Source organism: Schistocerca nitens, chromosome 5 (assembly GCF_023898315.1).
Source record: "Schistocerca nitens isolate TAMUIC-IGC-003100 chromosome 5, iqSchNite1.1, whole genome shotgun sequence".
Lineage (NCBI taxonomy): Eukaryota > Metazoa > Arthropoda > Insecta > Orthoptera > Acrididae > Schistocerca > Schistocerca nitens.
In genome coordinates, this window is record NC_064618.1 from 724,273,013 (window position 1) to 724,286,438 (window position 13,426).

Consider the following 13,426-nt stretch of genomic DNA (forward strand, 5'->3'; position numbering starts at 1 on the left):
ATAGTGGAAGTGAAAAGACCATAAGCGGCAGCTTGTCAACAGCGAACAGTTTGGACGTGACGTCGATTGCTCTTCGAGGAAGAAAGCTCCATCGTGTGAAATTTCAATTACCAAATAATTTTAATCAGGCTATAGTGTGTTGAACAAAGGGAGTAAATCCACTAGTAAGTGTCTGGATACAGTGGGAATTCAAATTGGATCGTTAATTTCAAGTTGTTTTCATTCATCTCTAAACCAAAGACTATTGATACTTCGGGGGGTGGGGTCATTGGGAACATGGCACCTGCATTAAGAAGCTTTCAGTTCCCATGGGTTTCGCCCTGAAATTTGAAGTTACTGTGCTCTTGAATGACTAGGGGTTCGCCATGGATTTTCGACTGAGAAAGGGGCCCGCCAGCTGTAAAGGTTGAGAAGCCCTGCTCTAAAGCAACCAAAACGGAAGCAGCGGGTTACAGTCGTTAGAAAGGCTGCAGCGGACTCACCTGTGTGTGGTGGCGGGCGCGCGGCCGTGCGAGGAGGGAGCGTGTCGGCGCCTAGCACTACAGGTGGCCGTAGTACTGGGGCGGGTAGTGGTACTCGTTGTGGAAGGCGGGGTCGCCGGGCGGCCGGTGCATCATCTGCTGGCCGTCCATCATGTAGCCCATGGAGGCGCCGTCCGGGCTGTAGGCGCCGCTGGGGCCTGCGTGCGGCGAGAACACTGTTACCGGGGTCACATCCCTGTCCCGCGAGCGGCGGGCGGGCGCTGCCAGGCGGGGGCGGCGCCAGGGACTGGGCGGCGCCGCCCCCACCTGCTGGGAGGCTCTACTCGCGCCGGCTCGGCTGCGCTGCGCTGCGGAAGCACCTCCTTCCGAGGCGGGGGACACCTCATAGGCCTCGAGTGCCCCTCTGGCGTCACCGTCGAACAGTACCACACAAGGGCACACAACCTCTGCATCCTGTCCCCCACCTCGAAGGAGGTCTTTGCATACTAATCATTAGTGATGCTGAGGATGTCAACACTTAGTTATTACACGAACAATTACTTAATTTGTACTGTTATCTTCCCGTGTAAACCATTTTATTTATACTTGTATATACATGTGCTGTCTGTTCTTTCGGGCAAATTATGCGAATTGGAAGCAGCTGTCAAAAGGACAATGAGATATTCTTTTAACGAATTTGAAAGCAGTATTTTATCTGCAGATTCTAAAAATAACCCCAAAAATTTTTGGTCGTACGTAAAATCTATGAACGCTACAAATAATTCAATACCTTCTCTTGCTGATAGTACGGGTAATGTAACTGATGATGATTAACAGAAGGCCGAAATTCTAAACCTTTAAAAACTTGTTTACGGTAGAGGACTGTAGCACCATTCCCCTTTTCAATTATCGAACACTCGAAAGGATGGCTGACATAGTGTTTAGTGTATCTGGGATTGTAAAACAGTTAAGATCCTTAGACGCCAGGACGGCATCTGGCCCAGACGGTATTTCCGTAATATTTTACGTTGACTATGCTACAAATAGAGCACCATTCTTATGCATCATCTATCAGAGATCATTGGAACAGTAGAAAGTTCCACGGGACTGGAAGAAGGCCCAGATCATAGCAATCTATAAAAAGGGTAGAAAATCGGATGCACTTAATTACCGGCCAATTTCACTGACATCGATTTGTTGTCGAATCATGGAACATATTTTGTATTCAAACATAATAACCTTTCTAGACTCTAATAGGTCTCTGCTTTTTACGATATACATAAAAGATCTGGTTGATGGTATTGACAGCGGCCGGAGACTGTTTGCCGATGATGCTGTAGTCTACAGGAAAGTAGTATCACACGAAAGTTGTTAACAAATCAATGAAGATTTGTAGAAAATAAATGCGTCGTGTAATGACTGTCAGTTATCTCTCAATATTTGTAAGTGTAACCTACTGCTTATAACAAAGCGAAAATCCCCATTAATGTACGAGTACAAAATAAATGCCCAGTCTGTGAAAGCGGTAACGTCCGTCAAGTATCTCGGTGTGACTATTCGAAATGATCTCAAATGGAATGATCACATTACACAAGTAACCTGTAAGGCGGACTCTAGATTGCGGATTATTGGTAGAATCCTGAAGCGATGCTGTCCTTCAACAAAGGACATAGCTTACAATACGTTAGTTCGTCCAGTCTTGGAGTATTATTCGTCTGCATGGGACCCTTACCAGTTGGGTCTGATTCAAGAGACTGAGAAGGTCCAAAGAAGAGCGACTAGTTTCGTCACTGATACATTTAGCCATCGCGAGAGCGTTAAAAATCTCATAGAACGTTTGAAGTGGGACACACTTGCAGATATACGGCGCGCTAAACAGAAGAGATTGCTCACTAAATTCCGAAATCCGATCTTCACCGAGGTTGTAGAGCATATAGTATTACCACCAACTATCAAATCGCGCAATGATCGCTATTCATAGATAAGGGAAATAGGAGCTCGTACTGAGGCGTTCAGATAATCGTTTTTCCCCCGCGCGATCCGCGAGTGGAACAGAGGGGAGGAAATATGACTTTGGCGCGAATTGTGCCCTCCGCCATACACCGCTTGGTGGCCAGAGAAGTATATACAGGGTGTTTCAAAAATGACCGGTATATTTGAAACGGCAATAAAAACTAAACGAGCAGCGATAGAAATACACCGTTTGTTGCAATATGCTTGGGACAACAGTACATTTTCAGGCAGACAAACTTTCGAAATTACAGTAGTTACAATTTTCAACAACAGATGGCGCTGCAAGTGATGTGAAAGATATAGAAGACAACGCAGTCTGTGGGTGCGCCATTCTGTACGTCGTCTTTCTGCTGTAAGCGTGTGCTGTTCACAACGTGCAAGTGTGCTGTAGACAACATGGTTTATTCCTTAGAACAGAGGATTTTTCTGGTGTTGGAATTCCACCGCCTAGAACACAGTGTTGTTGCAACAAGACGAAGTTTTCAACGGAGGTTTAATGTAACCAAAGGACCGAAAAGCGATACAATAAAGGATCTGTTTGACAAATTTCAACGGACTGGGAACGTGACGGATGAACGTGCTGGAAAGGTAGGGCGACCGCGTACGGCAACCACAGAGGGCAACGCGCAGCTAGTGCAGCAGGTGATCCAACAGCGGCCTCGGGTTTCCGTTCGCCGTGTTGCAGCTGCGGTCCAAATGACGCCAACGTCCACGTATCGTCTCATGCGCCAGAGTTTACACCTCTATCCATTCAAAATTCAAACGCGGCAACCCCTCAGCGCCGCTACCATTGCTGCACGAGAGACATTCGCTAACGATATAGTGCACAGGATTGATGACGGCGATATGCATGTGGGCAGCATTTGGTTTACTGACGAAGCTTATTTTTACCTGGACGGCTTCGTCAATAAACAGAACTGGCGCATATGGGGAACCGAAAAGCCCCATGTTGCAGTCCCAACGTCCCTGCATCCTCAAAAAGTACTGGTCTGGGCCGCCATTTCTTCCAAAGGAATCATTGGCCCATTTTTCAGATCCGAAACGATTACTGCATCACGCTATCTGGACATTCTTCGTGAATTTGTGGCGGTACAAACTGTCTTAGACGACACTGCGAACACCTCGTGGTTTATGCAAGATGGTGCCCGGCCACATCGCACGGCCGACGTCTTTAATTTCCTGAATGAATATTTCGATGATCGTGTGATTGCTTTGGGCTATCCGAAACATACAGGAGTCGGCGTGGATTGGCCTCCCTATTCGCCAGACATGAACCCCTGTGACTTCTTTCTGTGGGGACACTTGAAAGACCAGGTGTACCGCCAGAATCCAGAAACAATTGAACAGCTGAAGCAGTACATCTCATCTGCATGTGAAGCCATTCCGCCAGACACGTTGTCAAAGGTTTCGGGTAATTTCATTCAGAGACTACGCCATATTATTGCTACGCATGGTGGATATGTGGAAAAGATCGTACTATAGAGTTTCACAGACCGCAGCGCCATCTGTTGTTGAAAATTGTAACTACTGTAATTTCGAAAGTTTTTCTGCCTGAAAATGTACTGTTGTCCCAAGCATATTGCAACAAACGGTGTATTTCTATCGCTGCTCGTTTAGTTTTTATTGCCGTTTCAAATATACCGGTCATTTTTGAAACACCCTGTATGTAGATGTAGAAAGAACAGACACCACAACTATAATTAAGATGACAACGGCCAATGACCCCTTCAGTGCAAATGCATACCAAGCTCTAACTCTAACGGGGATCGACGAGATCCCACGAGTAATATGCCTGACGAGCATAGCACTGTATCAGTAGCGTGAGGCATACGTTGAGAACTTGGGTCTGACGGGAGGCGTGCTAGAGTAGTCTCTGGGTTGTGGCGACGTCGTGTTCGGATAGCGCAGTGGTCAGCACATCTGCCTAGAAAGCAAAAGACCCGAGTTCGAATCCCATCCCAGTATACTCGCACTGACATAAATCAATACCCACTGGCAACTAATGAATTTAAGTCCTTTGTTTCTTGACCTTTTCATTTGCCAAGATCGCTATGTTAACACTATTACTTGGTTACTAGTTTGGGCAATATGTACTGCCATCTTGACATCCATAAAATCGAGCTTTGATAATTACATCGCATAGTGCTTACATCACTCAGTCACATTAGGACTAAACAATATGCATAAGAAATTCGAGGCATTCCAATGACCTGCTAGGGTTGCTATCATAGTATATGTCCAACATGGAGTAAGCATGCCACGGAAAAGATACATGCCACTTCTTGCCTTTTCGTGGTATAATGGCATTGTCACAAGAAGTTGGATAAGGAAGGTATGTTTGTTTTTTTAATCCCTTTGACGACGAGATCAGTTGAGACTGCATCACTAGCTCCGAATGGTGGAGGACAGAGAAGGAAATCTAGCCTGACTGTTTCAGGAAGCATCCGAGACATAACCTAAAATGATTCAGAGGAACCACAGAACATTTTAATATATAGCGGTGGTTTGAACTATGTTTCTCCCGAACTGGAGTCACTTCGATCGGTGTCAGTGACGGAAAATAGCAGCTTGTCTTCAGATGAAATTCTGCGACAGAGTAACTGACGACTGGATAAGTTGTAACTGACGTTATGTAGTGCAGGCCGCCATCTGGTAGTACCTCTCAGCAGCAGCTTCCTTTAAACTCCCAATCCAGTCCTGACTTCCTCTGTCGCAGCCAACATGGCATTTTGACTCGAAGCGGCAAAATGTGGCGCATTTCTGTCTCGTTCGTGTCATTCGTACTCCAACTTGTACGTACATTTTAAAAGCACACCTGGCATGTCATTGTAACGCCTCGACTGTCTTATGCCTATTGTGTGGTCCTAATGTGACAGAGAAGTTGAAGCATTGTATGATGTAAATACCGCTCCCGGTTTTATAGATCTAAAGACGCCCACACATATTGCCGCAACTAGTAATCCGGCAACTGTGTAAACACAGCGATATTGGGCAATATATTTGTCTTCACAAGAAGATAAGCCGGCCGAAGTGGCCGCGCGGTTCTGGCGCTGCAGTCTGGAACCGCGAGACCGCTACGGTCGCAGGTTCGAATCCTGCCTCGGGCATGGATGTGTGTGGTGTCCTTAGGTTAGTTAGGTTTAACTAGTTCTAAGTTCTAGGGGACTAATGACCTCAGCAGTTGAGTCCCATAGTGCTCAGAGCCATTTGAACCATTTGAACAAGAAGATAACAGTACAAATTTGTAGATCGCCTCCTGCACTGAATGATCATGTCAGGTAATCGCAACATCACTTAAAGCAAAAGGTATTTTAAATTGAAATCAAATAATATGCACCAAAACAGAGGGAAAATTGGAAACAAAAAGTCATGGTTGAAAAGTTAATGTTTTTGTGCAGCTGGTGTTTCAAGATAACTCGTGCGTCTTTTAAATAAGTCATATTCTGGAACCGCCAATAGCTCTTAATAAAAGAATCTTTATTAATTACCACTTTCGGTCATCTGATCGTCCTCACATATCATTGAATTGATTACCACAGATTACACGGCCACTTTCCTTCAGAGGAGTGAAAAAAATAAAAACCATCGAGTGTCGCTATTGATTGCAGTGACACAGAACAATTTTAATTTCATTTCATACCACAGTTAGAACGTTATCATACATTATGCTGTAAATAATTTTATGATACGTGAAGATACTCAGATGTTCGAAACCCATTTCTTTCTTCAAGTATTACGTTTTCGATGACTTAAAGTATAACGAGTCAGCCTTTTAATTTATAAAAATTACTGTAAAATTACGTTCACTTTTCTGTCCAATAAATATGCTTTTTACTATATCATGTATAAAAGTAAATGTTCAGAGGTTTGTTGGCAGACTATGAAGGCAATTGCGTGTGTTCTCCTATAGGGACGTTCTTTGTAAAGTAATATGCCCTTCGAACCAAAACTCACGTTGATGATTTCTTAATTTACATGTCCTCGATGACGATAAGTTAGGAACAGCCAAGACTCTGATTAACTTAACCACTTATCACTCATAAGAAATGAGTTTTTCGGTCTGCTACAATATAAAAATTAGCAAAAAGCTTTTTATTAAGTCTGTTACTTCACATTTCAGCGATGAGCAATTTTCGACTGTTTTCTCAGGGTCTTCATTCTTCTTTCAGGCATTGTCACAAGAAGTTGGATAAGGAAGGTATGTTTGTTTTTTTAATCCCTTTGACGACGAGATCAGTTGAGACTGCATCACTAGCTCCGAATGGTGGAGGACAGAGAAGGAAATCTAGCCTGACTGTTTCAGGAAGCATCCGAGACATAGCCTAAAATGATTCAGAGGAACCACAGAACATTTTAATATAGAAGGTGAGCGGTGGTTTGAACTATGTTTCTCCCGAACTGGAGTCACTTCGATCGGTGTCAGTGACGGAAAATAGCAGCTTGTCTTCAGATGAAATTCTGCTTTTTTATCTGTCTACGGTCATACATTCATTTGCAGCACGGGCTTGTCTTCTTCGAAAATTATAGACCCGTTTCAGCATGATTTTACTGTGCGAATACTACGAAAGGTCTCTAAGTGCCAAGAACTGCACGGACGTAGCGATAGTTATCTGATCAGCTGTTATCCGTGTTTTGTGCTAATTATACTTAGCCGAGAATATTTTACACAAATAAGGTACTAATAATGAGGTAAAGAAGGGGAGAAAGTGCCTAGAGAAGGACGACTAGGTTGCTTATCAACAAACTTTAAACAAGGTTACGTTTACTTTAAGACTTCCTTATTTGAACTACTGCGACGTCACAAGAACCGACAGCACGTTACGTGCCTAATGTTCAATATTTGCAAATTGCGGTGTCTCGACGAGTTGTGACTGCTGCATTGGCATCGATCACACCGACTTGGCGTTTGCGGGAAGCTGACGTAACGGCAGAGCGCGTGTCGCTGCCTTCTGCGCAGGTGTCGGCAGTCGACCGGCTCTCGGAAAGATGTGAGACACGAACGCCGCCCGCTAATGAAATCGTTTATATTCAGACACGGGAACTAATTAAGAAGTTCACAAGCAGAGTCCGGCCGCACTAAATAAGACAGGAGTCCACGTATCCTGTATCACGCCAGGCGGACCTTGTGGGCAGCTTCGCAGTTCGTCGACTGTGACATTTAAGTGTGGCGTTCTCTACAACAAACTCTCTTGTCCCTGTTACTAATTTATGGAAGAGGTCGTGTTCAGGTGGCAGCAGGAAAACAGGAGGAACTCGCTAAAATTAATGCTACAGGAAAAGACGTTCTCGTGGCGGAGGAAAGAAAAATCCAACGATGGGTACATGTGAATATTAAGTGTTTTGCTTTTGATGGCCAGAACTCTTTATACGTGCTTGACAATATCATCGCAATTTGTATAAAAAGTTGTTCATTTTGTTGTTACCCTTTACATACTTCGAAGATCTCGTCGAGCATCGGCTTCTAATTACGAGTAAAATTTTCCGTTATTTTCATTTTAATGTCTCATGTTTTCGGTGTCTTCTCGTACACCTCACAACCTACATAACACTTTAAAAGTGCGTACGAATTACCAACATGATACTGCACAATTTATTCTTGTTTTCCAGCTATTCTGAACCTCGCGTCTCCAGCAATTTTCCTGTGTTTCTCATTACATCATTCTGGCGGCCTTTCCCACGGTCTTAGTCTGCTTCTCGGATTCCCTTGGATCACCCCTTTCCTCCCCCCCCCCCCCTCTACAGCCCCTTTCCTACTACCAATGTCAAGGCCTGATTATTAAGCTCTGTGAACTACATTCAGTTCTCCAATAACTTTTACGCAACAGACTTCGGTGCGAGTGCTTTCAATCCTGATTTCATACTTTCCAACGTCCAATACAGAATGTCCTACACGTTTACAGGATTTGTGTGCATATCACATAAGCTACTCTATCCTCAGTCGAGGAAGTAGCTGTGGCATTATTGAACTAAGGCTGTATACGCGGGCTCTGCGCCAAGTTGAAGTAGCAATCACTTATTATTGCAACGGGTTTTAATACGCAGACTGCTAATCCACTTGTGCAGCAAAAGTAGTAGGCCCGTACATTTAAGTGCAGAATGTGTGATTAACATTTTTCCTTTTTTTATACGGTTCAAATCAAATCGCTCTGAGCACTATGGGACTTAACTGCTGTGGTCATTAGTCCCCTAGAACTTAGAACTACTTAAACCTAACTAACCTAAGGACATCACACACATCCATGCCCGAGGCAGGATTCGAACCTGCGACCGTAGCGGTCGCGCGGTTTCAGACTGTAGCGCCTAGAACCACTCGGCCAATTCGGCCGGCTTTTTATAGGGGGTTGTTTTTTAAATTGTTCCATTAGGTGCAACTTCGCACGACTGTTTAATGTCGTTTACTTCTGCCTGAAATCAAATTAGAGAACATCTATTCAAAAAATTATCTGCAACTCCTTATACTGTATGTTGCAAGCATCAATAGTATGTTCATCACATTATTTGAGTGTCGTGGCACTAACGTTACACCGTATAAAATGCACGGTATAAAAAATATTTGCCTCTTATTGCTGTTATGTAGGTCAGCGGTAACCATCTATTTACCATCCCGTGCGCTGAGAATACGAAATAACACAGACGGACAAATACGAGGCGAAAAAAAGATCCAGGTTTGCTACTGACGTTATTCTGGCACTCACCTAAATTTATTTACGAAAAGCACAGAAAAACTAAACCACAGAAAGTTGCCAGCGATTTCAGCGCTGTTCCTCCATAACATAAAAAGGAAAGAAGATTAGCATATAGCATTGCATCGACAGCAAGGATATTTAAGGTGGAACACTCTCTCGACTTGGGAAGTCGGGGGAATGAAATCGAGCATGTACTTATCAAGAGATATTGGCCTCAACCAATTTAGGGAAACCACGGACATAGTATAGCAATGTACTACCTGGCCCACTTTGACCAACCTTGAACCCTTGTACCGGCATATACACAGATCAGTACCATACACGTCACACATGCGTATTGCCTAGATCCAGGGGCGAGGTGGTGCATCAGCAATAACCTAATACACATTTTCATCAGCAAAAGATCTGCGTCATCAATAAATATCATCGCTCTTTCCCTCTCTCTCACACACACACATACACATTTTGCTCCCCAAATCACAGCCCAGTATTTTTCTTGGCCATTAAAACGAAACAGGTAATCAACCCTCCACTCCCCCCTTATTTTACCTACCATAAAGGCAAAACAGAAATCCCCATCTAGTTCTCCGCACCTCCCACTTGCCAACAAGCATCGTTCGATCTTTGTACAATACTTGATGCAAGGCAGAATGGACATTAAAATTAAATATACCGACTAAACATATGAACACATGTTAGCACAAATCGTGATGCAAGAGGCAATTTGTCACAATTTTGTATAACAATTGTGATATACAGAGTAATTTGTTACAATTTCATGTATCTGCTCATGGGTAACTCAGATCCGTATGGCCTCGTGGGGATTTAAACCACCATCCCAGTGTCTAGCGTGTAACCATCCTGGTGCCACCTGTATCGACAAGTATCTAGGACATACAGGTACAGGCTCAACGGATAAAAGTCATGGGAATGCACTGGATGCTATATCGGGATCGTCATCTGCTGAAGCCTAAGTGGTGGACTTCGCTACGTACAGCCCTGGTAAAAATGGATTTTTGACGCACCACATTCAAATCGGTGGATATCTGACGCCCAGTAGACGTAAGATCGACCCGTATGGCTCTACGGAGGCGACGTGGTGTCCGCTCATTTAGCACTCGTCGTCGTCGTCGTCGTCGTCGTCGTCGTCGTCGTATGCGGAAACATTGCCACTGAGATAGTGGAGATCCACCCTTGAACTTGGAATGTCGAATTCTTGTGAAATCTTCAATATGCTACGATCCATGCTCCTTACACCGATTTTCATCGCTATGTGCTACCATGTTCACCTGCCTACAACAAGACTGCTTGGGTGTCGAGCGCGCACTCGCTGCACAACCTTTCTCTAGAGTATCATTCGGGAATCATACACGGCACATCTTCAAATAGAACAACGCTACCAGTGCATTTGTGCAGTCAGTTTATAATTACAGAGTATGGTTTATCACAACTTTCGAAGTCTTCTCAGTTCTTCTAGCGTCAGAAGCTTCGCGGAACGGCGACAGCGGACACTGGAGCTCCTGCAGTCGACGTCAGTGTCGTCTCCGCCCAACAGCCGCGCTGCCGCGGCGCGGCCGTTATTGTCGTGGGATGCGGCGTTAGTCATCCGGCGCGCTGCCGTTATCTCCGGACAAGGAGCATTAAAGGTGCGGAGCAATTAACTGCGTCGTGCGGGGGCGGCAGGGGTGGCGTTGCGGCGGCCAGATTAGGCGCCCTCCTCGGGTACACTCGCTGCCGCCCCTCCGAGATGCCTCGTTTATGTGCTGCTCGCCTGTGTACACAGCTCTGGTGACCTAAGGCATAGCTGAGGACGGCACCCGCGTACGGTCGTAACAGTAGTCCGGAAAGGCTGCTCAGGACTGACGTCTGTTATATCACAAACTCTCGGAGACATCTCTGCTTGGTTGGTATACGAAATGGCACGACTTACTACGAAAATTCGTTTAACTTCTACGTGAAAATATTTTGACTTAGTTTATTTTACCCTGCAGCCATCTCTCGCCAAACTTGGTCTCGTGCTACGTATGAGCACTTCTTTTTAGTGTCTGCGATCTGTAGAACCCTTTGCAATAATCACACTCATCGTTCAAAGACAGACTAACCAGTCCGTTCCGGTGTCCATCCCTTCCTGAGACCAGGGATGCCTCCTGTTAGTTTTTAAACGGAGCGGTCTTGGTGATCTCTGGAGGGTTTTCTGCAATCCGTTACATTCTTCAGGGCGCTGTATGTTTTTGATTCCTTAACTACGTCCTCATTTCTGATCATGTCTTCCCTAGAGCATGCCTTTAAAGCTCAGAGGCGTCTCACTTCAGAGACTTCTCTTTTACGAAGTGGGCACGTTTTGCTTCCATACAGCTGGTCACTGCAAGTTCAAAATGGCTCTGAGCACTCTGGGACTTAACATCTGAGGTCATCAGTCCCCTAGAACTTAGAACTACTTAAACCTAACTAACATAAGGACATCACACACACCCATGCCCGAGGCAGGATTCGAGCCTGCGACCGTAGCAATCGCGCGGTTCCAGACTGAAGCGCCTAGAACCGCTCGGCCACCGCGGCCGGCTTCACTGCAAGTAATCTAATCAGATACAAGGACGTCTACCATGTCGAATGGCGTAACTGAAACATCCTATGCATCGCGAGCAACTTCACGATTTGGTGTTCTTGAGGTATTCCTAGCGCCGATTGCACTAGTTAGTTTCGCCACGAGCTGAAAGTGACGATTTGAAAGGTGCACTCGGTTTATATTCTGGCAGTCTTTTTGGAATCCAGGCAGCGAGCACTTCTGAAAACGTCACTACCAGCACCTGACAAAGAAAGTTAGGACAATAGTTGAATTCCACAGATAAAGTGAATATCCAGTATGGCTGTTCACCAGGATCACTGCTACAGTCATTAATCATGTGTCAATAAATAATGCCTAAGAGCCAACGATATCTAACAACTTGTGATAAATCAGTATGGTCGCATACTTTGAATTACCAGTCTCTTTGTGTAGCCATAACTGGAAACTCTACTTTTAACTAAATAAGCTTGGAGAGAGATGATGAAGTAAACAGAAGAGAAGGGACAGCAAAAGAAGTACGTGTTGAAGGGAAATCCTATATTTCACACTGTAATAGTAATGCAACTTAAATCAGTGGTGCAGTGCAAGGAATACTATCTACATTGCATAACGTCCTTTTTTTCTTTGAGGCATAAGTCGTCAGACTGGTTTCACAAGGCATGCCATGCCATCTCTCCTGTGCTCACCTTTTCCTGCCAGGATAGTATTCACACCTAATTATTTGTTGGATGCATTCCAATCTCTGCCTTCCCCTACAGTTTTTACCTTCTACACCATGAATGTTATTCCCTGATGACTTAATACGCACTATGGATCTATTCGCTACGCCAGCCAAGTTATCGCGAATTCGGCCTCTCGCTGGTCTACCGTGAGGGGCAGCGTGTGTGCGGGGGGGGCGGAGGTCTGTAGGCGGGGGACGGCGCCCGGCAGGAGGAAGAGAATGGAAAGCCCGCCGGATGACCAACAACAACCATTTCGCCGGATTGTTGAGGGATTCCGGCGCACATTTCCGGGTTCCGGTAGTTTCCCTTAAACCACCAAAGAGCTTCCCGGATCATTGGAGCAGCGCCGGCCTCCCTGAGTGGTCCCTGCCGCCGCCGCCACTGCCGTCGCCCTCAATGGCCCGGCCGTTTCCCCGTCAGCGGGAGGCCAATTAAAGTCCCGCGGGTGGCGCAGAAATGACGCGCCGCACCAGGAATCCCACGTCTTCCCCACCAGCCGATGACCACAGGTCGAAGCTGGAGGTGGCCGCCGTGGCTGCTTCGTACGCCTAGGTCTGCAGCTGGACTCTACGTAGGTCCAGAAAGACGACAAAGTGTTCTTTGGTTTCGTAGGGGGTTCCCTGTTGCAGATGAAAATTCATTCACCTAGAAAAACACATTTGCTTCGTTCCTTCACTGCTCTAGTGAAACAAAATTAATTACCGTGCAGTAGTTCCACTCCATGGACAATGAAACCGGTTTACTTAGCCTAATCTGTGTTGCAGAGCTATATAATCCGAAATAGAATCTTAAAGGTAACGGCTGGTACATCATTCTGAAGTCGAGAATGTAGAGCCGATGTAACTCAGAACGTCTACCACGCCTGATACGCTTCTCCTGCGTGGTATATCTGATCACGCAAAACAAGGAGACGTGATCTTTAATAAAACCGTAAAATTAGTTGGTAGGTACTTGAAAGTCTGACACCCAACGATCCGT

General features: G+C 45.3%; 1 protein-coding gene across 5 annotated transcripts in view; it reads right to left on the reverse strand.

Moving 5' to 3' along the window:
• LOC126260812 (homeobox protein homothorax) overlaps positions 1–13,426 on the reverse strand; it is a 1,061,772-nt gene that overhangs the window by 18,714 nt on the left and 1,029,632 nt on the right. For 3 of the 5 annotated variants that reach the window (XM_049958185.1, XM_049958182.1, XM_049958180.1), the window contains one exon: positions 483–697. In XM_049958185.1, the coding sequence (XP_049814142.1) occupies positions 540–697 (158 nt within the window). In that variant the 3' untranslated portion in view covers positions 483–539. The remainder of the gene's footprint in view (positions 1–482; positions 698–13,426) is intronic. The other 2 variants (XM_049958184.1, XM_049958183.1) reach the window with 1 other exon arrangement.